The sequence below is a fragment of the Coturnix japonica genome, chromosome 14 (assembly GCF_054131305.1).
Source record: "Coturnix japonica strain WE chromosome 14, WE-NBRP24, whole genome shotgun sequence".
Taxonomy (NCBI): domain Eukaryota; kingdom Metazoa; phylum Chordata; class Aves; order Galliformes; family Phasianidae; genus Coturnix; species Coturnix japonica.
In genome coordinates, this window is record NC_140676.1 from 10,779,408 (window position 1) to 10,807,351 (window position 27,944).

Sequence of the window (27,944 nt, forward strand, 5' to 3'; positions counted from 1 at the left end):
TGTCTGCTCGAATAGGAGAAAATAGAAAATTTCAGATGAAGAACTTATCTCAGAGCACTGGTGTTACTGCATTAGCTTTGCATCTCTTAATGATTTTATTTTGCCTATCTTCTGTTTTCCCAGTGAGCATCGAGCTGAATCTCTCTCTGTGGATTTGTTCTAAGCTATTTGTTATACAGCACCCTCGTCATTTCTGGAGCTTGTGTCTGTATTCCTGGTTAACTGGTTGCTTATTACCTTTATACATTTGTCTCGCCAACAATGCAGTGCTCAGCCAGGGGTGTCATAGTAACCCATTTTCTGCTGACAAGGAGGAGTTACACCGAATTTGAAAAGAAACCCAACACCTCAAAGGGCAGCATGTGAGAGGTGGCGTTTATACTGAAGTTGTGCAACCCTATACGCGGCCAAACGTGGCCAGGTTGCCACTCCTGCCAGGGATGCCACCCACATCTGTCTGTGTTGTGCCTGCATCAGCTGTTTCCCGCAGCCCCGTGCTGTTGCTGGGTGTTGCTGTGCCTCCCGCAGCTCGCTGCAGCTCTCGGCACTCTTTCCTGCAGGCAGGCTCTCCTGCTCGGCCCCAGGTGCCAGCGGTTTCCTGAACCTGCTTGTGCGAGAGACCCTGCTGGGCTGAGGTGGTAGCAGAAGCCTGAGGTAAGTGAGTGCTGATTAAAAAGAGGGGTTTTATCGCCGTGTCTGTAGAAAAACGGCAAAGCACAGCAGCGGTTCTGCAGTTCCCTGAGTCAGGCAAGGCTCCTACGGGCAGCTCTTTGCAGGAAGCGAAGCTCTCTGGAAATATACTGAAATCCTAGAAACAACGTGCCGACCTAGAGCACTAATTCCCCGATCAGTTTGGTCCTCAGGCAATGGCTTCTTCCGAAAGCAGACACAGAATTCAGCCTTCAGCAGTAAAAGTAGCGTAGTTTGCAAACCGATTCAGGGACCAGTTTGCCCACTTTTATTCAAGAGGAAATAAAAACAAACCTTCCCACTCCGTAGCTCCTAATGCTCTGTCCCTATTGGTGGCCTATTTTTCTGCTTAAGGACAGGGAGGGTCTGTTGAGTCACACACAATCTCATGCCCTCCTCCTCCTCTCATTTAAATATTAATATGATGAATTATTACTAGAGTAACAGCTGTGCGCTGCTCGTATCACAGAAACATAACCTCCTCCTCCTCATCAGGTCGCGGCTATTCCTGACTTGCATTTTCTGGTCGACCTTCTCACTTGTTCTGTATGACTTTTTAAACATCATTTTGTTAGTTCTGGTGTGGTGTCGTTAGGATAATTGGTTTCGCTCTGTTCTTTCTGCTTAAATATTAATGATACTGAGGAAGTCAAAAGATAGCTTCAATAATGGTAAGTTAAATGTCTGTGTATACTCCTATGAGATCTGTATGTTTAGAGAGCAAAGTATAAAGGATTAAGGTGGAATTTTCTACCTAACATTTAAAAACCTCTCTCTTGAGAATAACAAAAATAGCAATAGACGGTCTGTTATACAAATGAAAGCATTGTACTTTAGTCAGCTAATGCCTCCAGATAATTCAAAGGAATAACTAACATTGTACCAAGAAGTACTAACACGTTGCATTCTCTGTAGATAAAGTGTTATAAGACAGGCTGCTAATTAATAGGGAGGCAATCTGTAAAGACTGCTGAAAGTAAGTATTTAGCATCAAAGAAGGGGAGGGGATATGAAAGAAATTCAGCACTACAGGTTATCTCAGTAGGATCGGAAGCACCAAAGTGGAGTATTCACAGGGAGATTGGAAAACGTTCAGTCCTGTGAGTAAAGGTCTCCCTCTGCTAAACACCTTTAGAATGTTTCTTGTGTTTGTGTGTGTGTGTATGAGTGGTTTAACAAGCCCATGTGCTCTTTCTCATCTCGAGTGTCGCTTCTTGTAGTGCCTTCACGCTGCAGAAGGGGTGGCTGGTTTTGTTGGTGCCTGGATTGCTGCTGGGAGGGCTTAGTGCCAGCTGGGCTGTGTAGAAAGCAGCTTTCCTGGATTTTCCCAATTGCTAATGCTTAAAATTGAATGAAAACTTGCCCAAACTTCCTTGAATTTTAACTCGCTGTTCCTTGTTACTTAGGGAGAAAAATCTGAGATACTCTTACGGAGACTTTAAAATGAAATGTCCGTATTTTGATTTGAAAAATCCTCACTTTAAATTTTTCCCATAAGTGACCCATGTTCTAAAGCCAAACAAAACGCTTTCTGTTTGAATAAAATATTGTGTAATTTGTTTGTTGTTTTTATTTTTAAAGCTGCTCCAAAACTGAATGGGGAACCTTAAAAAAAAAAACAAAAAAACAGCAAATGGAGTGTGACCCCATTTGTAAATCTTCCCCTTCTTTTCTCACTCCTGAAGTAACTGGTAGAAACTCAATGCCCCAGTCAGTGCAGTGCCCCAGTCAGCCGGGACAGTGACTGCAGGAGGGTGACAAGGTGCTGAAAAGGAAGAATGGGAACAGAGCACTGAAAAATCTCTCTCTTCAGTCCCAGAGCCTTCTAATGCGGTGCTAAAAGTAGTGCTGCTACTTCTTGAATAACTTTTCTACTCTGTGCTCTTTTCTTTCTGAGCAACTACTTCACTAGATGCACAGCTCCCGATCGTGACCACTCTTGATTCCCACTGTAGCCTGCAAGGGTAAGCTCAGGGGTTGGGATGTGCTTGGTGCCAGGCAGTGCTCGCTGGCAGGGAGCTGTGTGCTCTCTCTTTCTATATAGATAAACAGATATTTTTTCCCATCTGTGTTCTGTGCCTCCTAAAGTTTAATGGGAGTCAGAGGTTGTTATGTTTTTTTCTTTAACTTACGGTTCACATCAGTTTTTGTTGATGTTTAATTTGTGTGAAGGTTACTGTGCTGCAAATTATTTATCAAATATGCTGCTTTTATAAAGGCTTTTATACCTTATTAAACTCAGCGTGTATCCCTAGGTAAGATCCCATTCCAAACAGTGCCTTCAGATGATTATTGGCTGTGATTGCAAATGAACCTTGTAGCAATCTCCTAACAGCCGTCCGTCCTTGTGGACAGAAGAGAAACCTGCTGTCAGAACTACAAATAATTTACGTAACCCAATTTAAAGCTCTAACAAAATGTTCCCTTGTTAAGAGGATTGCTATACTTAATGTGCGAGATGGAAATACTTTCTGAAGGTCAGGAATGCACAGAAGATAGATTAGATCTCTGGAAAAGTCCAAAAATATATTTTTAACAGATTTTCCTGTCAGACGTTGGACTTGGCATTGCGTGAAGCTTTATGTAAGCACAGCTCCATTCCTGTAAATATAAACACTGTGCTCACTCTGCAGAGGGAGAGGAATGTCTAAGCTTCATCTCGGCACGTGGGAAAATATGAGTGAGTGAGGGTAGGCTGGGGGCTGCCATCACCTGCAGCACAATAAACATTGGTTTTAAGGAACAGAAGGGTGAGAATTTGGAGTTGTATTTCCTAGGCTTCTGCTCACCATAACTGTGAGCATTTTGCTGAAGGCTCACAAGCAGCTTGTGTGCCTTCTTCAGGTGATGCTGTCCCTGCGGGGTGGCAGAGGGTGGCTTACATGGGCAGGGGGCAGCAGGAGGGACAGGTCTCATTTTGGGATCTCCTGTCCCTCACTCAGTAAAGACCCCAGGAGCAGACCTGCTGCTGAGTGACAGGCAGGTGGATCAGCCTCAATGAAAGCCAGAGAGTGGGGCTGTGGGAAGGGCCTGTCAGCCAGGCCAGGTCCCGGCTCGTGCTCCTCAGCTGTGACCCATCTTTGTGAAACTGTCTGGGGAAGCCACAAAACCTGAGTATGACATGTTGGAAAACAGCTTTGTGAAATCTAGCTTTTCATAATAGGATTGGTGTGGGGGTGTCTCGGAGTGCTTGTCATGTGGAGATAATAACAAGTTACAGCCTCTGACACCACCTGAAAGCCAAGCTAACGCTGCCTTGTTGCTGTCTCTTCCTATTCCCTGAGCATAGTCCCTCCAACCAGCCAAAAGCTGAGCTTATGGAGAAGCTGATGATGGAGATTAGTCCATAGAATCGTTCAATATTTTTACAGAACAGGGAATCATTGGGTATATCAAATAGAGCCTTCCACGCCCCCAGCAGCAGCACACAGCCTCCCTGTGCCCCACACCTCCGCACTGCCAGTGCTCCTTTGGTCTCCTTTCTCAGTATGCCTAGTGGCTTTCAGGCTCCCAGGGCATGTCAGGAAAAGGCCACCTAGAAATGCAGTGCAGCCTGATAAGGGGCCTGGGTGCAGAGAAGCAGCTGTATATCTGTTCCTTTGCCCACAAGGAGAAGTGATGGGGAGCAGCTTTAGGGCAGTGATATGGCAAAGCACAGCATGGCTCTGGTGAGGCTGCGGATCTCCTGCATTGCCACGGTCTGGAGGAGAACTTGCCTCTTTTTGGATAGATGCAACTTGACTGACTGCTAAGAAGTCTTTGGATAGAAAGGTTTTGTGCCAGGTACACTTCCAAGTCCCAACTTTGCTAGAAAATTTAGCTCAACTGCTTTGTCATTTTACAAGAACTGGGCTGGAGGAAAGCATTGATTTTTGCCCTACTTTTAAAGCAGGTGAACAAAGAGAGTCTTTAGAAGTCCCTTTGCCTGTTCCAGAACAGGAGGGAATTCTTGAAATCAGGAATCAAAGCTATGTTTTATCCTTGTGGAAAATCTCTTAATGTACATGAACTGGAGACCTCAGGTTCTGCAGGCTGGATAGATGTGGTAGCAGACAAATTCCCTGAGCAGTCTGTCACAACTGGGTGTGTTTCAGCTGAGAAAACTTCTGCACACGAATTCTCCTGTGACTGTATCTGTGGGCTGCTGCAGGTTTGGTTGGGTTGGGGCACCTTAATATGATGTAAGTGGACCGTTCCTCCCATGTGCTGCTTTCAAAGGCTCCTGCAGGTAAGAAGCTGGAAGCAGCTGGTTGGCTCAAATGCAGAAATGAGGACTGAATGAGTTGGGAATTCTTAAGGAATAGGTTGGGGAGAAAACTTTATTAAAAAACATAAAAAAACCTTACTTGAATTTGAAAGGAGAAGAGCAAATAGCAATTGGGGATTGAATGGGAAATGAGAGTTGGAGAAGTCAGCAGAGCAGCTGAAAGGGGGCAGAGAGGCTGGTGTGAAGGGTGTGCAAACACAGCTACATGGGGATGTTCTGGTGCTGGGGGAAGAACCTGGACAAAGCCCAGAATTATCCACAAATGCTCAAAATTCAGAACTTTGTGGATGTGCAGTTGGTGAAAGAAGTACCAACCGCTTTGAAAACCTGAATGGCAGAATAAAGTACCAATTGCTTTGAAAGTTCTAGGAATTTCAAATTGGCTGCTATTAACGGTTACTGTGACCTTGATCTTTGTGACTCAGATCACAAAAGGAGAAATGATAATATCCTGGGAGCTTTGCAGATTGTAGAATGAAATTAATGGATATTTGCAGAACCCTTAAGCCCTGTAAAGCAAAAAGTTCCCCTGTGATTCTGTCCTCAGACCAGGGCAGGACACGATAAATAAGACATAGGGCAGTACATGGATTTTATTTTTCCTGGTATCCAATTACTGCTAATCAGGTGAGCACTATCTGTCTTGTACGATGAATGAAGCAAAGCACTGAGCACTTGTGGAGACAAAAAGAGGTATCTGTTCAGGCAGCCAACCTATGTGAGAGCAGATAGAGCTTGTTCTGATTACCATGATCGTCATGGCAGATATAGCTCCCTTTAAAGGTCACAGAAGTTTACTAGTTGACATTAAGGCCATATTCCCATGTTCTCCTGCTATCTGAAACATTAGAGCAATCAGGAAGATAAATTTTCTTGCTCCTCTGTGTAAAAAGGTTCAAAAGTTTCAATTACTGCTCTGCTTTTTCATTTGATTTCAGCAGTTACTGCATGTTCTTGGCTGAAGTTCTCCAACTTGACAGTGGCCTGTATGAGTCTTGCCACTGATTTACTATTGCTCCTAGCAGTGATTACATCTGTCTTGTTTACCAACAAGTATCATTGGATTAAGGAAGATAAACACTGGGTTCAGGGTAGTACTTTGAACTCAAATTGTACATATAGTCCTTGAATCATTTTTTTTTTTTTCTACAAGTAAATGAATTGCCTAAATTATTTAAACAGGAGTATTATCACAGACCATTATAATCTCATTTTTCTCAAGTATTTAGATAGTCCATGCAGCTGTGGAAATACCAGCCTGGGTAGTCTGACAGCAAAAAATAAATAGCTGACATTCTGAAACCTTTGCTGGGCTGGGGCAGAAAACAGCAATTTCGTTTTAGTGAATACTGCACTGCATTTTGAAGACAGGTGTGTGTAACAGGACAACCTGTGGGCCAGGTCTTCCTTGGAGTTGCCCTTGAAGAAGGATGTTGGAGCAGCACAAAGGAGACTCTTTGTCCAGGCCTGTCAGGGTGGTTGGACTCTGGCAATGGGTGAGACTTGCATCCATCCTTGGCAGAAAGGGTATGTCTTTTCTGAGACAGTTTGTAGCTTAGAGAGGCTGTTTTGGAGAATTTAATAATGAGGAAAAGATGAGAGTTTTGTAGGCTGCAGTCTGTCCCTCTGGGCTGCTCTTTCAAGACAGACTACCAGGAAGAGTCTTCCCACTGTTCCATGGCTGAAGCCTAATACTTCATTGCTTTGGGTCACCAAGTGCAATCTCACATTGAGTAGCCTGGCCTTGTCACAAATATTCTCCTGCAGCTGAACAGAAATGTATGGGCTTGTGCACCTGTCTTCTTTGATAATGGTTGCAAAGGAACATAGACTGGGCTTTCACCTGGCTCCTGGCACTGTCAGCTGCCAGGAACAGTAGACATTGTGTCCATGTGTGCTCAGTTACATTGCCCTGGATGACAGCAAGAGCAGTCATGTAATTTCTATTATGACATCAAGGTCTGCTGAATTGCAGCAATCGTGAGAATGAAGTATTGCAATTAGAGCTGATCCAAAGGTTGAAACTCTCCTTCTTCGATTATCTCAGATGCCTTGTTTTGGGAGTGCCCAGATTAAACAGTAAGAAGGAATTTGAGATAAGGGTTAGCAACATTTCTGTTTATTAAGTAGCACTATCAGTAATTGATTTTAGATGAGGCTTAGATGTTTCTCCAATGTTTCATTAGACAGAAAGAATGAGGGCAGAATGTCTTCCCCCCCATCAGAAAATACAGCTTTAGGTACATGTGGCATCTCATAAGTTTTAGTTCTAACAGCTTTGTACCAAACACGACTGTACGTGATGTGACTGGGCTGCTTCTCAGTGATTTCTCAGCACTGTGATGTCCTGTGGAGCTATTTCTGTGAAGTAGTCTGCATTAGCTCTTTACAAGAAGAGCACGTCTTTGTGGAGCAGGCTGTTCAATAAATAGGCATGTAGGTACCTTTTCTTGGAGGTCAAGAAGCAAACAGCATATATAGGTTTTCTTTCCAAGTACAGGAAAGAATGAGGTCCAGGTCTAGAGTTCTAGGTTTTTTTTTATGCTGGTGATCATTAAGGACAGTTAGATCTCATGCCCTGGCATTCTCATTGAGTTCTGCAGAGACTGACAGCTTTGCCCACCTTCTCCTGTATCCTCTCAGACTCTTCTCTCATGCTCACACACGATGCATGAACAGCACTAATGAGTAGACTTGCTTTTATTCCTGGAATTTATACACAGGCAGATGGATTCTGTTTCTGTTTGCACAGCCTTTAACAGAGAAGGTTTGGGACGGTTCAGTTTCAGTACTGTCTGATAGAGGTTATAACTGTATATCTCCAAGATAACAAAAGATAACAAAAATTCATTGCTTTCAGTGCAAAAAAAAATAAATCAAATTCTTCTTTAGAGTTTAATAAATTCAGAGCTCTGGTAAAGTCAGTTACTTGGTACAGAAGCTTAAAAAATGTGCTGTGTATTATGTATTCCTGTCATAGGTAGGAAGCACTTCGAGGCTGCTTTGTCTGTCGTGGGAACAGATAAGTAATAAACAATGAACAGAAACTCTCCATTTCTGAAAGCAGGGCCGCCAGAAGGAACAAATGTCAGCTCTATGTCAAAGAAAAACACCAGCAGAGGCCTCATGCTACTGACCCTGCATGAGATGGCACTGCGGGGGGCTGTGGGGATGCACCTGAGTGCTCGATGACCCACCAAAGAAAGACAGCTCTTCTGCATGCTGCTGCCGTGCTGCTCTCGGCACTGAGAGTCTCAGCAGGCACATCTGTTGGGTAGGTCACTGTGTCTCACTAACACTTGTAGCCTGCTGTACAGAGAACACTCAGTCAGCAGTGGTTTGAAAGCACAGTGAGGAATGGGATGAGCAGGGCTTGCTGGTGTTGGGAAGAGTTGCACCTTGGTTGGGAGCACTGTGGGAAGGCTGCAGTTAATGTGCTGAAGTTCAGCCCATTGAGAATTCTACTGTGGACTTTACCCCTGTTGCAACTATGTCGGGGTATGTGGTTGAGTTTTACCTTCGTGGAGGCTGACAGAAACAAAATGAGACAGTGAATTGCTTCTCCAATATGTACTAATATTACGAATAGGAACAGATAGTTATTGGGATCAAATGAATAAAGATGAACTTCTAGGCAGCTATTCTTGGAGCCCATTTAAAGCAGTTTGAATTGGAGGAGACTTTGCTGAAGCTGATGGTAAATGCCAGGGTAAGAAGATGATCCTGGTGTTTGGCACCAGCCACAATCTGGAGAATCTCCAATGCCTGCTGGCATTTAGAGCATGTCAGGAGCAGAAAGCTCCGCCTTATTAGTAAAAGACAAAGCGAGTTTAGACAATTCTGCTCAATTTTTCCTCTTCAAAGGAAAATTTAATTGTCCTGGTTTTCACTGTAGTGTAGTTGCAAGCAAATACTTTTTTTTGCTGGAGTTGTAATATGGGGGTAGAGATCTTGTGCTTCACAAACCTGAAACCCACTGCATAAGTGATGCTTCTCTGCAGTTGTTTAGGGGTTGTTTTGTTGTTGTGGGTTGTTTTTGTCCTGTGCAGTAGTCAAAAGTGCAAGTCTCTCTTTCCCGGGCACTACAGGCAGTTGCCCTCTGTGGAGTGGACTGATACCTTACATCATTTCCTGTCCAAACCTATTTATAAAACGTCTGCTGACTGCGGCATCCAGACAAAACTCAGTTTTCATGAGAAAACAAATGGTTTGGAAATGCATTCCCTCCCAAGTGTCTCAAAACTGTTGAAAAAAAGCTTGAAATATCTTTGAAAATCATAGTGAAAGTTGAGATTTAATGGGGTTGGAGAACGTGGGGAAATAAATAATCTCATATAGTTACACTGAAAACCTTTAGAAATAGATGGTGGAATGTATACTGAGAAAAAAAGTTATGGATGAAAGGGAGAGGAGTTGGTTCCAGAGCTCTCTGTTATTAAAGTAAAATCTTCCAGTTTTGATGTCTGAAGGTACATCAGAAACAACTTAGGCTACCTTTTGCAGTGCTGAGTACATGCCGTACAACTGGATGGTAGAAGTTTTGTAAAAATGTTCTACTTTTCTGATATCTGCTGAAGGGAAAAAAAAAAAAAGAAAAGAAAAAGATGAGAGAATGTAATTAGCACAGTTAATGACACTTGGGCTCTCTCTCCAGCATCAGGAGGCTGGTGGGGGTAGGAGGCTGATGGCGGCTGTAGGAGGTGCTGGGAGAAGCAGTGTGCTTCCAAGCAGCCCTGCTCTGCTATTTCAGGAATCCTGAGTAAGTGTTGGCCATGGCTGACACACACCCAGAGCAGCAGCACTCCCACCCGCTGCCCACCTGCCCTGGCCCCACGGTGCTTCTCACCTGCTGGCCTTTCACCATCCTCTGTTGCATCCCCGAGCTCTGGGTACAGTCACTGTGGTATGCAGGGCAAAGTGAATGGAGGATGGTTCCTGCCTGATGGGCTGTGAATTAGTTCCAAAGGTACTCCATACAACTCGAAGTCCAACTGGTTTCACCCTATTGCACTGCTTTGGAAAGCACCACAGTGACACAGGTGACCTAGGCTGGATCCAAGCCCATATTCCAGCCACGCAGGGCTCTGCAGGGGCTGTGTCTGAGTGGCAGCAGTGGCCTAAGACTCCTTCAGCACAACCAGATAGCAATATTTTTCCAGCCCCAAATGTCTCGTGGCAGCACCACATCTCCTCCTGATTGCTCACAAAGATTTCCTCCTGGCTGTGAGCCAACCCATGTGCAGTTTATTGCAAAGTAATCTCTGAAAGTGTTTGAAATGCCTCGGCTTGCTCACTGCTCCTCCCCTTACGAGCCTGTAGATAACATTTGTTGCTATTTGATATGTAAAAGTTGCACAGCCTCAGGCTGAAAGAAGTCTATCAGCTGCTGCACGTGTGTTTGTATTGAGCTTTGCCCCCTGTAAATGTATTTCAAGAGGATTCTGGTGCTAGCGAACATGTTAGCAAATGTTAGTTGGATAATTTTTTCTCTGTCGGTGACAAGCACTGCAATACCAGCTGTATTTACAGTCATACAACAGACACTTCATCTCTGTAATGCAATAGCAATTAAAATGCTGCAAAAAGCTGCAAGTAGGAAGGGTTACTGTTCTATAGCAACTAACTGGAGTAGTTCTGCATGAAAATGTGTATAGTTCTAAAATGAAATGCGGTAGCTCTGCAGTGAAATATGATTGTTCTGGGTAAATCCATCATTGGGCACTTATAACTTGTGCTGAAGTGCCAATGTGTCTCGTGTCCTGTGTTGGGGAGTTAGAAGAAACTCAGGTCACTTGGAGCAGCCAGGCATGAACATGCTGCATGAGTACGATGTGCTCAAACCTAATACATGCTTTGGTCTCCTGCCTTCATTGCCCACCCTGGTAATTTTTTCTATGTGATTACTATTCAGTGCATGAAATAGTAACGTCTAACTTCTATGCAAGATTAGATAGCAAGGAATTAAAAAAAAAGGTCCCAAAATCTGGAAGAGCTCCTGCTTTGCCAAGTGAATCTCACACAGTGAGGCTGCTTTCAGTGTTGACCCAGCTATAAGTTGGGTCATGTTCTATGGTTTCCTCTTCTCCCAGTATTGCCATGGCTTCACCAGATGCTGCTTTAGGCAGCTCCTCTGTCCATGTGCTAAGTGTAAAGACACAGAAAATGTAGGCAATGGAACTGCCTGTCTTAAAATAAATGCAAGCTATTAAGAGGGGACTCTGCGTGCAGTTAAGGCGTACTGTATTGCCCTACATTGCTGATCATCTACCAAGGGGGAAGAATTCAGTTCAGTTGTAAGTTTTTAATGACTTTTTTTTTCCTGCAGAATCACAGAATTTCCAAAGTATGTCACAGCACCATTTATTTCTAACCTCAGAGTTAAACATTCTCTGTGAGTGACTTCCTTTTTCCACCTTCGTTTGCCCTTTGTTCATTGCTGCCTTTGCTTTGAATTGGTCTCTTTGTCAATAGTCTGTTCTTTTCCATTTTCCTGTTGTTTCACACAGCGATGAAGATCTCAGGGTTTGCCTTTTTCCTTTCTTCTCGCTCCTCTAATGTTCTTGTATCTTTTTTCCCTTGTCATACTGTAAATGGGTACAAACTTTGCTCCAGCAAACTCAGTTCTACCCAATGAATGCGTGAGGTGACGGTGTGCTGTCTGTGCAGCGGTAGCTTTGGTTATTGCCTAGCAGAGTGTAACTCAGAAAGGACTCTGACACCACATTTTGGTTAAAAAGAACATGTAAGATGGTGATTTGTATGTGATTACCTGCCGATCATGTTGGCGTGAAAAGAATGGTGTCAATGAACTCAGAGAGTCTGCATCAGAAAAATGTGTTTGTGTAAAATAATAAAGAAAGGAAAAGAAAAACCTATATACAATGTGGAAAGGTGCAGTCTAACTTTTCAGTGAAGCTCAGTTGTGCCTGGACTTCTGTGCTGAATTCCAGCACTATAAGTGTATGATGGCAGAGCAAGGAAGGGGTTTGCAACCTCACTGGTCTTCCAGTGTCACCAAAACACCTTCATCTTCACTGGGAGCAGAGTCTGCTTGGTGTGAGGTAGCTGAGATGAGGAGAGGCCCAGGAAGCAGTGATTTCCCACAGAAAAACTGAGACAAAAGCTTGGAGCTGCCAAGTCACCTTGGGCAACCTTTTTGTGCTTCTCATAATCTTTCTTCCATTGCCAATCTTAATGGGTGTGGCTGCTAAAAAAAAACGCTTGATTCCCTTTTATGCCACAAGTAGTGATTCACGCTTGGACTGAAATAGTACCCTGGAATTTACTGTTTGATCTTTTTGAACTTGGATCTAATAAAAGACTCATTGTTTCAGTTCTAATTATTTTTTAATTGCTGGGCTTTATGGCCTTCTAAGACCAATTTCTTTTCTTACTCTGCAGTTAATATCTGCAACTGTTTTCAAATGGAATGGTATCGTATAACGTATCATCTACAAGCAATGTAATTGTGTTCTTAGGGGAGCGGGGAAGCAATTCAATGCAGGAATTTATAGCTAATTAATAAGCTATCAAAAATCCAGGTATGGATTAGCAATTAGGCTGATTAGATAGCTAAAAATTGCAAAGCAACACTTCCCTGAGATAGGAGGATCTCATTCACTACGTTTACGCACAGACTGTGCTCTTAGAATGGCAGAGAATAACTCAAGGAAGGCTGGGGGGGCAGAGATCTTGATTCATTGATTAGGAACCCAGAAAACTAGTGATACATCTGGGCTACACGAGATTTGGGAGTGAGCCTGTAGCTCACTGTGTTTGCTGCACAACTTCACAAATGTCCGGGGCTGCTGTGCATTAACTCCACGGATGTATGACTTTTCCACCTGATGTGACAGTGTGGGTGTTGGCAAACAGTGTAGTACAGTGATAGGGTCTCCAGCTGCTGTTGTGAGGCTGTAGTGTATCTTTTTCCTGCTGCGATGTCCTAGGATCAGATTGGTTTTTTTGTTTCCCATAATGAGAATACTTTGTATGGGTGGAAGGATTCTTTAATTAAGTAAATAGCTTTGGCTTTCAGACACTTAAGCCACTGCTGCTCCTGCTTCTTTTTGTGCGTGTCCCAAATCTCTCCTTTTAATGCAAATAAATTTTCCTTTGTGGCTTGGCTATGAGCGCTGTCCTAACATCACCTCTTCCAAGTATGCGCTCTTGCATTTTTTTATAGACTGTATTTAAATACAGGCCTCTGTAGCAGCCAGTGCTGCAGTCCTCCAGTGCTGCTCTGCCTGGCAGTTAGATGCCACTCTGTCTCTGACTTTTGTCCACCGCTGGCAGCATAGCCGGCTGCCTATAAATTACCAAATATCGTAATGAACAGCACCTCTTTGGCTACTGACATCTGTGTGTAAGCTATTTGTCCAGCACCAAGTTAGCAAATGCCCCAGTCAACTCTTCACTGCTCCCAGTAAGAGGGGAGCAGCTGGCTGGGGAGCAGGCAGTACCAGTGGGGCTGCGCCAGTTCCCCCCCTGCAGTCCTTTGTGTCGTGGAACTGGCCTTTCCATTCTTCCCTTTCTCACTTACTCTTTAGAGCAGTGCTGATTCTTCCTGCATCCATCACTGCCAAGACTTATTGTTACGAGCTGGTGCGATATTTACAACTGCCAGGGTCAATAGGACGCTGCTGTGTGGGTAGCAGAGGAGGGAGGCACAGAGCCCTGTGCACTGTGAGCAACTTCTGCGCTATCTCAAGCCAGAGATAATCGGTTGAAACAGTAAAAATGAGCATTAATTGTTCTATCTTCTTTTGAGTCATCGCGCGCTGACAGGGCTGTGTGGGACCTGGGGAACGCCCCAGAGCTGTGCTGAAACTCCCTCCGTGGAACCTCAGCTTTCCTTCTGCTGCAGGCAGCACTGTGATTGTCCTGCATCTCTCTAAGCCTGAGAACATCTCACCTTGCACCGAGATGTCCGCAGAGAAGTCTCATGGGGAAAACATTTAAGGTTTGAATTATTTCGCTTTCTTCTGTTGTACTCGTGATTTAGAGGAAAAAGTGGAGTTTTACTGTCTGTGCCTACATCCAGTTAAGAGAGATATAATTGCAGGTGAGGACTAGAGAGCGAATGACTGCTATAGTGAGAGCTGTGGGAAGCAGCGTGCAGGTACTTGTGGGAAAAGCATTCAGGGCCCCAGTGACACAGAGAACGTGAGTGGGACCATTCCCTTCAAGCAGGAGGGCCGCTCTGCCCCCCTTCCTGCGTGGGCTGATGGTGCTGGGCCTAAGGCCGCCAGCCCAGATAACCGCTGCTGGGGAAGCCGGGCCTGCCGCCGGCTGCACGGAGCCAGCACTGCAGGCTGTTATAGCCGTGCAGAGCCGTGTGCGCCGCCCGGATCCGTGCTTTAAGTCCGTGGTGTCTGAACCGACCCCTGGGCCTCGCCGGGTCAAACGCACCAGTGGCGGTGAGACAGCGGCGTTGTGATGGAGCACAGACCGCCCCGCAGGAGGAAGGGGCAGTTGCTAACAGCAGCTCAGACGGTATCAACAGGACGCCGACTACCTTTGTGTGCCTCTGACGGCAGCAAAGCGCCGCCGGTCCCTAAAGGACCCCGACCCGCCACCCCAACCGCGGGGACGAGCGGTTCTGTGGGCCGGGCCGTCCCCGCTCCGGACCCCGCAGTCCTGGCCCCGCCCGGCCGAGGCGGAGCCGCCGCCGTCCCCGCCCCCGCCTGCCCTGCGCGCCGGGTTACATGGCGGCGGCTGCGGCGGCGGCGACTGCGGCGAGGCGGGCGGGCGCCGGGCGGGAGCCGGTGTCGGGGCCGCGGGGCCCGGCCGTGTGAGCAGCGACAGCGCCCGATGAGCCCGGGGAGGCCCGTGAGTGCGGTCGGGGGGTTCGGGGGAAGGCGGGGCAGGTTGCGGGGCTCGGCAGCCGCCCGCGCGGCCCGGCCCGGCCCTCCGCACAAAGGCGCTTTGTTCCCTCCCGCCGCGGCGCCCCCTGCCCGGCCCGCTCCGCTCCTCTCTGCCGGCCCGGCCCTGCGCACTGCGGCGGAGCGGGGGCGGCGGAGGGACGGAGGGACGGAGGGACGGGCCGCGCTGCGCTGCGCCCCGGGAACGGCGCCTCCCTGGCGGGGCGCGGGGCTCCCTCCGCCGGGCCGGGGGCAGCGCGGCGCGGCCTGAAGGGCGTTTGAAGGTAGGGCCGGGCCGGGCCTCGCGCCGAGTGTCCCTGCGTTCGTTGGCGGGTGCGCGTTGTGCGTTTGAGCCCGGGGATGGATGCGGCCGCACGGGCCGAGCGGGGCCTCGAGCGGGGCCGGACTCGGGAAGTCGGCGGAAGTTTGGCTGCACCGCGCGGGGCTCCGCGTCGGGACTGCGGGACTGCGGCTGTACCGGGAGCTGAGGGCGGCACTGCGCCCCGGGGCAGAACGGAGCGGAACGGGACGGAACGTGCTTGTGCCGAGCGCTCGTTCTGAGCGGAACTCGGTGCCGTTTGTGGCCGGCGGGACGCTGAGGTAATGGGGTCATTGTCTGCCGTCATGTGCCCGGTGCGCCTTGTTGTGAGCACCATTGTCAGCGGGCGTGTATCTGTGCGCGCATATCTAAACATTGCGATAGCGCCGAGTGTTTATAAACCGGCTGTGCGTGCCAGAAAGCGGGGGCTTAAAGTTGAGGCAAGTTCTGGCTTGGTAACAGGGGCCAGTAAGTGTTTTACACGGCCAGCACGGGGACAGGGAGCTCTGCATCTCGCCCAGCCCTGTAGCCGGGCAGACAGTACGTTACTTCAGCAGCGGTAAGGAGAAGCGGCAGCTCCTACCCAGTAACCCACAGGGAGGGCTGCACTGCCAGCCAGCGCTGCTCGCCGGGCTCCTCCATCTCCTCTAAGACACTTGTGACCCAGCAGCGGCCGCTCCGGGAGCGGTGGGAGGCAGCGAGCAGCGGTTCTGAGCTGGCGATGACTCACTGCCTACTGACTGCAACGTGGCTGCTCCGAAACAACGCTGCTGCCCTGTATTTTTGTAGTCAGAAGATAGCACTTAGCAGGTTGTATAACGCGCCGTTAGTCATTCCTGGGCTTTCTGTTGTGAGTAATGATTTGATGGTGATGCGGTTTGCGTGATTAATTTGACTCGTATCTTTCCCCTTTCCGTCCTGTTTGGATTTCAGAAAAAGTCAACGGCTCGGACTTGTGTCGTAGTGCACATCCTGTTTGCTGAATGCGGCAGGAGAGCCCTGTGCTCAGCTTGAGCACGGAGTTGGTCTTGCATTGCATAGTGTGTGGGGTGAGGGCACAGTCCCAGTCTGCTGGGAGAGCACAGCTCAGAGCTGTGGGGGAAGGGGACAGGAAAAAAAGCAGTAATAATAATAATCATTTCTAAAAGGTGCTCTTGGAAAGGTGACAGCTGATGTAAGCAGAGCCATCAGTGCCCCAAAGTGAATGAACGGCCTGTTTGGCACAAATCAGGGTGATTAACCCCTGTCTGTAATGCGCTGCCATGTGTGACGGACCGTTCGGATTTAGGTTTGTTACGTGACCAAGGAAGGGGTGATCGGGTTCTTTATTTACTGCTTGTTTTCAAGGCAGGTGCTTGGGGGCTGGTGGTTACGGCTGACAGCGAAACTGAAAATGCACCGAGTGTGTCCCTGTTGATCTTTAAGTATGAGAGCCTGGAAAAACAAACCCTAATTTCTCTGAAGTTAGAATTAGCTCTGAAGAAAAGTTGTTATTTTGACCTTATTTTGGCTTTTAAAAAGTCATGATTTAATCTTGATTATCCTTTAGTTATTATTTTAGTTGGAGTGAAAGGAAGTTTAGGGTTAACTTGCTCCTACCCACATCTGGTCGCAGAACTGCTGGTGAGGCTGGTGAGGTGTCTGTTTGCCATTAACTAGATGGGGAACCACAGAGCAGTGTTTCCAACCCCAAGCAGAGCCCTGGGGCTGTGTGAGGCAGCAGGAAGGGCAAAGTACAGCACGGCTGTAGTGCTGCTTGTGAGAAGGGGGTGGGCTGAAGTAGCGGCTGTAGTGCAGAAATGTGTTTTTTGGTTCAGGCATGGGTCTGCATGAACCTGCTGCACACCTGCTATTTGTTAAGATACGATAAAAGATCACTCTCAAACGACTGAATCCTAATTTGGGTTGCTTTAAAGCAGGCTGTTTCTGCTGGGGCTGTTTCTTTGCAGACAGTCTCTGCTTGTCCTCATCCTTGCCCCGTGAGGCACTGTCTCTGTTTGGGGGTCTGATTCCCAGCATTTTCCCCTGGTCCAAATGCTGGCTGGGCTTTGGGAGCAGGCTGCTTGCTCAGAGTGACACAGGGAGCTGGGAGCAGGATGGGGTCAGACTGAAGGCTGCAGCAGGTTGCTGGTGTCATCAGCAGATGTTTGTTTTTTTGGCTAAGTTGCTGTGATTCTTAGAGCGGTGATGATCCTTCTGAAAAGGTCTTAATTAGTGGTTATGTAGTGGAAGGGTACAGTGGAAGCTGGTGATTGAAAGCGTATCATTTGGGGGGGGGTTTCAGAGTGAAAGCATTAGGACCCCCAGCTGGGTGAGCAACTGGGACATCACTGCTCTCCTGGAGGAAAGCAGCAATGTCATCCTCGTCTGGTGCTGCTGCTTTCACGGTGTTTGGGGTAGCGGCTGGGTTAGTGAAGAGCCCTGCAGTGCTGCTCCCTGCTGCTGGTGGGTCACTTCTTGTTTGAATCATTTCCTGTGTTCTTCAGTGGAACCAGCTGAAGTGGAGGTTCCAGATGCGTTGCACAACTGCTGCAACCCAGCCGTGTGTTGCTGAATGTTGAAGGCATCAGTGATGTGAAACAATAGGCTTATTTAGAAGGGGAGAGTAAAACTGTATGAGCTGGCCCCGTGGGTATAAAACACAGTGCAGCTGAGGGTGTTGGGGCAGTGGCTTGGACCTGGGCTAAGTGTGAGATGTGATGTGGGGAAGCTCCAGCAAAGAATATCTATGATAGTTTGTGGGATATGAGGATTGGAAGGGAAAATGACTAAAGTGAACTAGTTTATTAGCAGGCAGCAGCTCAATGTGAGTGAGCTTGAAACTGGTGCATGCAAAGGAGAAAATATTTTTAGGCTTTTATTTAAAAAAATAAAAACAGAGAGGCTGGGCCTCTTAACACTTTGGGTATAGGAGCGCTGCACTTAGCAATGTCAATTCAAACAACAAAACTAGCAGAGGGTGACTTGTTTCCTTACCTTCCTCCTTGCTGCAGGCTGTCCTGGGTGTGCACAGGGGGAGGCTTGGTGTCCTGCACATGTAGGATATCTGCTTATCTCTTTATAGGGCAGCCTTGTGCTGCAGGAGTGAGTGGTGGTCCTGAGGGCTTTGCAGCACTCTTGTTCCTGTTTGCCAGTCTGCCTTTTGTATTATTTCTGCATGCGATTCTGATTAACGAATTAGGAGGCTGTTGTTGATATTAATTTGTCAGCTGCTGTGCTGCTAGGAGTATGGAAACTTGTTCTGCTTATTCCTGGTTGTTTCACTGAAATATTAAGTACAGGAATGCTCTCCCTTTATACTGCTAATTCTGAATACTAGGATAGCTTGGAGAACCTTTATGTTTGCAGAGGCGGCTGGCTGTAGAGCTCAGATGTGTTCAGTGATTAACTATGTTTAGATTGAAGCGAGGACATCCTGTGTCTTGCTGTCACTCTGGTCCTTGGGGAAGAGCATCTGAGTGGAGCTGGCCCAAGCTTGCCTTGCTGTGCAGGGTGTGTTTCTGACTCTTGTTTTGTGGTGTCTGAGCTTCTGGAAGGAACAGTGGGGGTATTCTGCAGAAATATAATGTGTTCTTCATAACAGCGTTCTGCTGCTGCAGACAGGGGAAACCTACCGAGAAAATTGCTACTTTTGTTTTCATAACTAGTAATTGCATTTATTAGGCCATTAGAAAAATTAATGATGTCTGAAAGTGCCCATACATTAGAGGAAACAGAGACCATATTGGTTGTTATGTGAAATGCTGTCCTTGTGATTTATTCCTTTCTGTAATCTAGCATGACTAAATGTGGAGGTAGTTGGTAAACTGTAATTTATGTAATATCTAGGAGATGTCCTTGTGATTCCAGCAGCAATCAACCTGGAGATGTAGAGCAGGGCTCTGAGTAAGATTCGTGCAAAGTCACAAGGGTTTAAGGTGGTGAATTCAGTCAGTCTTGGAAGTGTGCTCCCTTTATCCTTTCTGTGAGCGCTGAACTGCCCAGTTTTGGCTTTAAACAGAGTGGAAAGAATGACTTCAAAACTTGGTGGCTGAGCTACGGGATATTTATTGTTGCTGACTTGTGTCTAACAGCTGTCATGGAGAATTCCAGGTTCTGTGTGGTGCTTCCTTTCTTGAACTCAGGAATATTTTCCATTGCTGTGCCTTACGTTTTCACTAGGTTATGTATATACAACTTTGGCTACACGTGTTTAGAAGTGATGGTCTGGTGATTATTGCCAGTTCCTTTCTGCAAGAAGTATGAAAAGGAAACGTCACTTCTACTAGCTCAGCTTTAGTGGTGACCCAACGTTTTGTGAATGAACACTATTAGGAGCTGGGAGAGGTAGAGGACTTCTGTACATGCTGGAATACTGATCTCTCTTTGTCTTCTTTTCAGGTTGCCACGGAGTAAGATGGATGGTAGCTTTGATTGTGATTGTGGTGAGCTGGAGCCACCTGATCATTAACAGAAGGCATCTTTTGTAAATCAAGAGCTGCCAGTTTCCTGTTTAACCAGACTGTAAACAAAGGAGAGGAAAAAGGAGGAAGAAGAAAAAATAGTGCTTACCAGCACCGTAGAATGACGCTGCTCAGGACCAGTCCAACACTGAATGTATCTGCACTGTGAGGAGGAGGATGTTAATAGAAGCCTATTATGTGCATATTTATTCACATTTTTGTTAAATGTTAACCAGTTTAGCACAGTAGAGCTGAGTGCATAGTATGTCATTTCATTCCGTTTGAGTTTCTTGTGAGTATTTTCTTTAATGTCTGCAGAAATGCTGCACCTTTCTTGAACTATGAATGCTGCAATCTTTCTATCTTATGCTCGGTTTGAGTTCTAGAGCTGACGGGCTCTAAATTCAAGGGGACACAACAGGCCTGGCTGGCTCATAATGAAATGAGAGTGTCAAGAAACCATCTTGCAGTCGAAGCCAAGTGTTTCTTCTCCCTTTCCGTAAGACCTTTCCTTCAGATTCCAGTGGAAGTGTCTCCGTGTGTTTACAGAAGCTTAGTAGTTTGAGGAAAAAGAAAACGTAAAGAATTTTAAAATGGCAGAGAAATTTGAAAGTCTCATGAACATTCATGGTTTTGATCTGGGCTCTCGGTATATGGACTTAAAACCACTGGGCTGTGGTGGAAATGGCTTAGTTTTTTCTGCTGTCGACAATGACTGTGACAAGAGAGTGGCTGTCAAGAAAATTGTCCTTACGGATCCCCAGAGTGTGAAACATGCTCTACGTGAGATCAAAATTATTCGAAGACTTGACCACGATAACATTGTCAAAGTATTTGAAATCCTTGGTCCTAGTGGAAGCCAGTTAACAGATGATGTGGGCTCCCTGACAGAGCTGAACTGTGTTTACATTGTCCAGGAATACATGGAGACGGATCTGGCTAATCTGCTAGAGCAAGGCCCTTTACTGGAAGATCATGCCAGACTTTTCATGTACCAGCTGCTACGTGGGCTCAAGTATATCCACTCTGCAAATGTTCTGCATAGAGATCTCAAACCAGCTAACCTTTTCATTAATACCGAAGACTTGGTGCTGAAGATTGGGGACTTTGGTCTTGCACGAATCATGGATCCTCATTATTCCCACAAGGTGTGTGAAGAGTGGAAATATTTAAGTGATATGCTGACAGCCGTGCTTCCTTAAAATAGTTCCTTCTCCCTTCTTGCAGAATTAAATAAAATTGCTGGTTCTTGTTGAGGTACTTAGAGTAAAATCCAGTCTGTAGAAAGCTTCTTTAGCAGTAGGATATCAGATTAGGGGTCGTACGCACAGTAGACATGAAGTACTTGCAAATCAAATGAAACAGGTCTCTAGGTGACATCTTTTATCTCAAATGGGGGCAATTAACAATTACTGCAGCATAAAATAAAGCATAATTAGATATATTCAGGAAAAGCAGGTTATTTTTAACCGTGAATACCGAACTTGGGATTTTTCAAGAGCATCATGTAGAGGCATAATTGAGTAAGCCTTAGGTAAGATTATGAATGGTACATGCGTAGTGTATGAGTGTGACCAATTTCCTGGGATTTATTCAGAGATGCTGCATTCCTGGTTCAGCCGATGTCTCCTCAGAGAGTTAATTATTTTGTCTGCATTTATTTGGCACCTGGGAATTACAAAGTTTTATTGTAGGGTCTGATTAATAAGTGGAATCACGCTTGTCTGTTGTTACGGTTGGTTCATAAAGACAGTGCTGTTCATTTTAAAAGGTAGTACATGACTTAGAACTATTCCTGAGGTCACAAGACCAAAATCTTTCAAGTATTGCATTGAAACATAAGGAAAAAAAAAGTAATTAAAAACACACCTCTTTTTAAAGGAAGTAAGCATTTTCTTTGTCTGTTTTTCTGTGTTTGTTAGGGCCATCTTTCTGAAGGATTGGTAACTAAATGGTACAGATCACCCCGGCTTTTACTTTCTCCTAACAACTACACTAAAGCCATTGACATGTGGGCTGCAGGTTGCATCTTTGCTGAAATGCTGACTGGGAAAACCCTCTTTGCAGGTAAGCAGAGGAAAAATATTGTTTGTGTTCCTAAAAGGAGCAGTATTGCCTGGTGATACTCCTAAGGGAGGGTTTGTTCTCCTGGTTAGTATCAGTTCTCTCCAGCTGTCAGGATAATGCTGTATTATTACACAGTTGTGCTGTAAATCAGTACGTTTGTGTGTCTTAGTTGTGTATTTCAATCAGTAGCAGAGTTTAACATAGTGAGCACACATGTGGTAGATCTTCCTGTAGTTTGGTCAAGCTCTATTTATTGGCTGTGTAAGAAATGTTCTAAATACGCGTTCTGTGAGTTGACTTGGTGTGCTCCCCCTGCTGATGGGGATTCAGTCTGTGGAGCAGATGTGCTAATCTAGAGCAGTCCCCTGAAATGCTGATTTTTGTGTGGATTCTGGGCCTTCACCAGCAGCTGTTCTGATGCACTTGGCTCCTGCTGGCTCACCTTACTGGGGCTGTATAGATAAAGCTCTCAAAGATTTGAGCTTGTGGTTCAAAAGTCACATTCCTCCTAGATACATGTGGACTAAAACCTCTGCAGTAACTCTCACCTTTATACACCAAGATAAAGAGAACAAAGGATTTTTCTCATTAAATACTATTAAAGGAATACTGTCACCCTGAAATCAGAATTCTGTATAAGTCAGTGAATAATGGGCAAGGAGGATTTTCTTAGAATTGCACTGAGTTGCTAACTCTGAGCTAATAATTATTGGAGTAATGCTTCCAACTTATAAGTGATGTATTAGAGTGCTTTGCCCCAAGTACTCCTACTGAAAAACAGCAGAACATGGGAGAAAGTCTGGATTTTGGCATTGATGTAGATGGACTGTGGTTGCCGTGCAATGCCACCAGTAGCACTTGAGCTGTTTGCTTTGCTTTTTCCCATTGAATTGCATTAATATTTGCCAAAGTAACAGTAATTTAGGCTTTTTTTTTTTAACTTGGTCTTAATAACCAAAGTCAAGTTATTTTACAGAGTTGTTTGAAGGGCTTGTTTTGGTCAATCTGTAACTTCTTGCCTGCTCCTGAATTGTCCCCTTGGCATCTTGCTTTCTGGAAAGCTAAAGGAGCAGGAAGAAGGATGAACACCTGGGGTGGGGGAGGGAAATGCAATGTCATGGCTGAGGAGTCTAGTAGCTGTTTCAAATAACATTGGCTTTTATCTTTTTCTCTTAATAAATATTTTAGAATGTTAATCCCACCTAGATTGGGATGAATAAAGCTGATTAATTTTAGCGTGGATTGGAAATGAAGTAATAGAGCAGAATTCTATTTGCAGCAAACTATGGGCAGTCTGCAAGGTTGTATTAGGAGTTTGTAGTATGTTGATATGAGGCGGTGCTGACTCAGCTGGGGAATGTAGGGCTCAGTCACTTTCTATTCGGTGACTTGGCTTTTCTTTACTCAACCTGGTGAATGCATGGCAGGGTGTCCACTGCAGGCTGGACATGCAGACCACTGGAGCGAATCAACAGCATGTAGAGATTGAGATGGTGCAGCCTGTATCTGTATTTAATGAGACGTGTCAGTATCTCTGGTTGCCTTGAGCTCTTTGGGAAAGGAGGGAAGCAGCGGCATGCAAATAGCCCTGTATACAGGGGTGGAAGTGCTTGAAGAAGAAATGACAGCGTGTCTTCTCTTGGTCTTCAGGTGCGCATGAACTTGAACAGATGCAGTTGATTCTAGAATCAATTCCTGTTGTACATGAGGAGGACCGTCAGGAGCTTCTCAATGTAATTCCAGTTTACATTAGAAATGATATGACTGAGCCACACAAACCTTTAACTCAGTTGCTTCCAGGCATCAGTCCTGAAGGTAAGTAATTCCAAAGAAATATTTCTTATAATTAAAAAAAATCATAGAATAGCGGTGATCGCCATAGCAGTGCACATCTGTAAGTGTTACAGGGAAGTTTCAGGTGGAAGAGTCTGTATTCTGTGTTGGATTGTCCTCTACTGTAATAAAGTAAAAGAACAACACCACAATTTGATACACAATAGCTACTTGGTCACATCGGGAGTAGAATCGTGCATCTGTGCTGGACCTGCTAATGCTGGGAGACTGACAGAACTGCTCTATTTTGAGACGCTAGGGTTCTAAATATAAAGGAATGTTGGGATTGAGTTGATTTAAAACAACTCTCACAAATGTTGGTTTGTGTTTTGCTTTTTTTCTTAAGTCCCCAAAACAATCTGTTTTGAGCCTTTGTTTTGAGCAGTGTTTCATAACAGTTGGTGGGTACTGATTCCATTTGAAGCATTCTGTCTTGTAGTATTTCTTTTTTTCCTGTGTTAGGCTAAATTATTGTAGATCCTAGGATTGACCTCTACTCTTCTGTTTGCTATGGCTGCCAAATGGTAGTTGGGGGGGGTGTTTGGGCAGTAAAGTGGTAGTAATAGATACCTCTCAGTTGGGGAGCTATGCTTTCTAAGCAGACACACACCTCCAGAGCTGAGCATTACTCTGTGATCTTCAATTCGAGATGTCTGAGATGTCATTTTTCTCCTTTTAAATATCTTTTACTCTGCAGCACTGGACTTTCTAGAGCAAATTCTGACATTTAGTCCCATGGATCGATTGACAGCAGAAGAAGCTTTGTCCCATCCTTACATGAGCATTTATTCCTTTCCAACGGATGAGCCTATTTCAAGTCATCCTTTTCACATTGAAGACGAGGTTGATGATATTCTGCTGATGGATGAAAGTCACAGCCATATATATAATTGGGAAAGGTAAATTTGTTACTTACTGTGGCGTGTAGCATTACTGAATTGTTTCCTATTTGAAGTCATGTTGCTTCTTGGGCATTGTTTCCTTTTCTACTCATTTCTCAAGAAAGAATCACTGGGCTTATGACTCATAAGGCTGACGTGGGTATGCTTATATGTTCCTGAGATATGTTTGAGAATCTAAAATCTAAAGTTTAATCTCTCCGTTACTGTTTAGTTTCTTTTCCCTTCCCCCCTCCATGTTTTCACTTGTGTAGATTGCTCTCATCCAATGCTCGGTACATACAGCAATAAGGAGAATTACAGTAGCGGTATTTGAAGTGCGTTACGCTTTACAGAAGAGCTCTGTAGATGGAGTGAGCTGTTGTACATAATTCTGGATTTGAATCTTTCAGATGTGCATATGAGGATTGCTTTATGCCAGATTAAATTTAAAAAACAATACAACAAACAACCTGGAAGAGGTACCTGATTTGATTAATGAGAAACTTCTGTTATCTTTATTGAATTGTTATTCTGTGAGGGAACTGCTAAATGTAACTGTCTCTGTCTTGGGAGCTAGAAGACTGTTTTTAGCTGCTAACGCTTAGGAAATTGTTTTGCAGATACCATGAAAGTCAGTTTTCAGACCATGACTGGCCTATTCATAATAACTATGAAGCTGATGAAGTTCAGCGTGATCCAAGGGCTCTTTCTGATGTTACTGATGAGGAAGAAGTGCAAGTAGATCCTCGCAAATATTTGGATGGAGATCGTGAAAAGTATCTGGAGGATCCTGCTTTTGACACCCACTTCTCTACTGAGCCTTGCTGGCAGTATTCAGATCACCACGAAAACAAATACTGTGATCTGGAATGTAGTCACACTTGTAATTACAAAATGAGGTCATCTTCATACCTAGATAATTTAGTTTGGCGAGACAGTGAAGTTAACCATTACTATGAGCCCAAGCTTATTATAGATCTTTCAAACTGGAAGGAACAGAGCAAAGAAAAGTCTGATAAGAAAGGCAAGTCTAAATGTGAAAAGAATGGATTGGTGAAAGCCCAGATAGCACTTGAGGAAGCATCACAGCAACTCGTTGAAAAAGAAAGGGAGAAGAATCAAGGATTTGACTTTGATTCGTTTATAGCAGAAACCATTCAGCTTAGTTTACAACACGAGCCTACTGACGTTGATAAATTAAATGACTTGAATAGCTCGGTGTCTCAGATGGAGTCGAAAGGATTAATATCGAAGTCGGTAAGCAGAGAGAAGCAGGAGAAGGGAATGGCTAACTTGGCACAGTTAGGAGCTCTGTACCAAACTTCTTGGGACAGTCAGTTTGTAAGTAACGGGGAGGAGTGCTTCCTCATAGACCAGTTCTGTTGTGAGGTGAGGAAAGATGAACAAGTTGAAAAAGAAAATACTTACACCAGTTATTTGGACAAATTTTTTAGTAAGAAAGAAGATGCTGAAATGCTAGAACCTGAGCCAGTAGAAGAGGGGAAGCTTGGGGAGAAGGAGAGAGGGGAGAGCTTTCTCAGTAACAGTGGAGAACTCCTGTTCAACAAGCAGCTTGAGGCTATAGGTATTCCTCAGTTTCATAGCCCCGTTGGTTCGCCACTGAAATCCATCCAGGCCACGCTAACGCCTTCCGCTATGAAATCATCTCCCCAGATTCCCCACAAAACGTACAGCAGCATTCTGAAACACCTAAATTAAAACACTCAGCAGACATTTCTTTTATATTCATGAGCTGTGTTTGTCTTTTTTTATTACTAGTGTAAGTAATTTTTTTACTTGAATCAGACGGTGTAATTTTGGTATGGATTTCATTAGCTTTCTGTTTACCATTGTTTTTACGATCCAGAATTCCTTTCTATACATCAGTTAGCTTTGTTTTTAAACTGGCATGTCGTTTGCACACAGAATTAAAGAATAGAGCAAAATAATGCAAAATGCAGGAGGTAACAAAAAGTGCACTAAACCAAGTAAAGAAACAAAACCATTCTCTCAGTAAAACGGTGTCCATGTTTTGCAGGAAAAAAAAAAAGAACCTTGCCTTGAAATGTACACAGTGAGACTGTACAGAAATTGCATGAGAATATCTATTTTTTTTTTCCCAATAGGTTGTTGTTTTATTTTTTCCAGACGTGCATCTTTGAGAGGGTTTCATACTGTACACATTTCTTAGACACATGATACCAGCAGCAACTGAAACGAATGCAGAATTTGGTACGCATGTGTTATCTACCTCAAGGTAACAGCAGTATGTGGCAAAACGTTCACCACCCATAGTGCTTCTCATGCTGCACTTCTATTTAGCCAGCATTATCGTAGTCGCTCTTCTTACTGAAAATCATTCGGTATTTATAAATGTTCTGGTATGCATTCTTTATAGTGAAGTGTTAATATGCAGCACTTTTATTTATTTTAGCAGATAAGTCTATTTCTGTAATTATAGAAAGGCAACTTAATTTGGGAGTTACGTTTCAGATACGAGTTTTTGTTTAGCACTATGGTTTTATTGCCTACATAGCTGGATATATATCGACATGGGCTTATTCTGAGGCTATCCAATACATTTTTTTTCTAGTTTTCATTTCAAGTAAAGCACTCACTGTGTATAGGAATTTGTAATTGGAGGTGCTTGATCTCTACAAAAGAAATTAGGAATCGCTTTATTATAAAACGCTCCTAGAAGTCTTAATTGTGTTCATTTCTAAAACCTTTTGTAACGTTAGTTGTGTGCATGGAAATAATTAAGGTACAACATTACTGTAGGTTAAAGTTCTATATGGTGAGACATTTTGTTTTTACTGTATGTTTTTACTGAATGATTCCTGCCCCCTTCCCTCCCCCCCCCAAAGCAAGCATGAATTAAAATTAGGTTAAATATAGCATGTAGCATCTCGGTCTTCTGAAAATTTGTTTTCCCTTCTGATTTATTATTATTATTTTTTTTTAATTAAATACTGGATGTATCATTGGCTCCCCTGTTTAAAACAAAAGACGAATAAAAACATGGCCAGCAAAAAAAAAAAAAAGACTGTTGTTTCCTGGTGCTTTATACAAAGAGAAGCAAACAGCTGGGGCTGTAAAAACCACTGTCTGTGCTATGAGGTCTGTCGTGCTGCTGGGCAATGTGCTGCATGGAGCTCAGGGTGGATGGGAGCCTGCCTTGTGTCCTGCAGGCTGGGCAGGCTCCAGAGATGGGATAGGACAAGGGGGAATGGTTTTAAACTGAGACAGAGGTGGTTTAGGTTGGATATTAGGAGAAGTTTTTTACCTAGAGGGTGGTGATGCACTGGAACAGGTTGCCCAGGGAGGCTGTGGATGCCCCATCCCTGCAGGCATTCAAGGCCAGGCTGGATGTGGCTCTGGGCAGCCTGGGCTGCTGGTTGGTGACCCTGCACACAGCAGGGGGTTGGAACTGGATGAGCACTGTGGCCCTTTACAACCCAGGCCATTCTATGGTTCTGTGTGCTTCTGCCACTGTACAGCCTGTGTGTAAAGGAGTCTTGTGCAGGGCTACATCTGTGAGTATGTACATCTGTGAGCCTGAGTGTGTAACTGGTTATGGTG

General features: G+C 44.9%; 1 protein-coding gene across 11 annotated transcripts; it reads left to right on the forward strand.

The window, feature by feature from the left end:
• The first annotated feature begins 405 nt into the window (after positions 1-405).
• MAPK6 (mitogen-activated protein kinase 6) lies at positions 406-27,406 on the forward strand. Of its 11 annotated transcripts, XM_085515558.1 has the most exons (7): positions 1,154-1,361; positions 13,728-13,919; positions 19,520-20,729; positions 21,504-21,648; positions 23,299-23,463; positions 24,179-24,380; positions 24,983-27,406. In XM_085515558.1, exons 3-7 carry the CDS (start codon positions 20,175-20,177, stop codon positions 26,079-26,081), a joined length of 2,166 nt encoding a protein of 721 aa, XP_085371684.1. In that variant the 5' UTR covers positions 1,154-1,361; positions 13,728-13,919; positions 19,520-20,174; the 3' UTR covers positions 26,082-27,406. The 11 variants fall into 11 exon arrangements, with proteins under 11 accessions (XP_015728298.1, XP_015728294.1, XP_085371684.1 ...); XM_015872812.2 differs by lacking the exons at positions 1,154-1,361; positions 13,728-13,919 and adding an exon at positions 406-654; XM_015872808.3 differs by lacking the exon at positions 13,728-13,919 and having other exon boundaries at positions 1,128-1,361.
• The last annotated feature ends 538 nt before the right edge of the window (positions 27,407-27,944 follow it).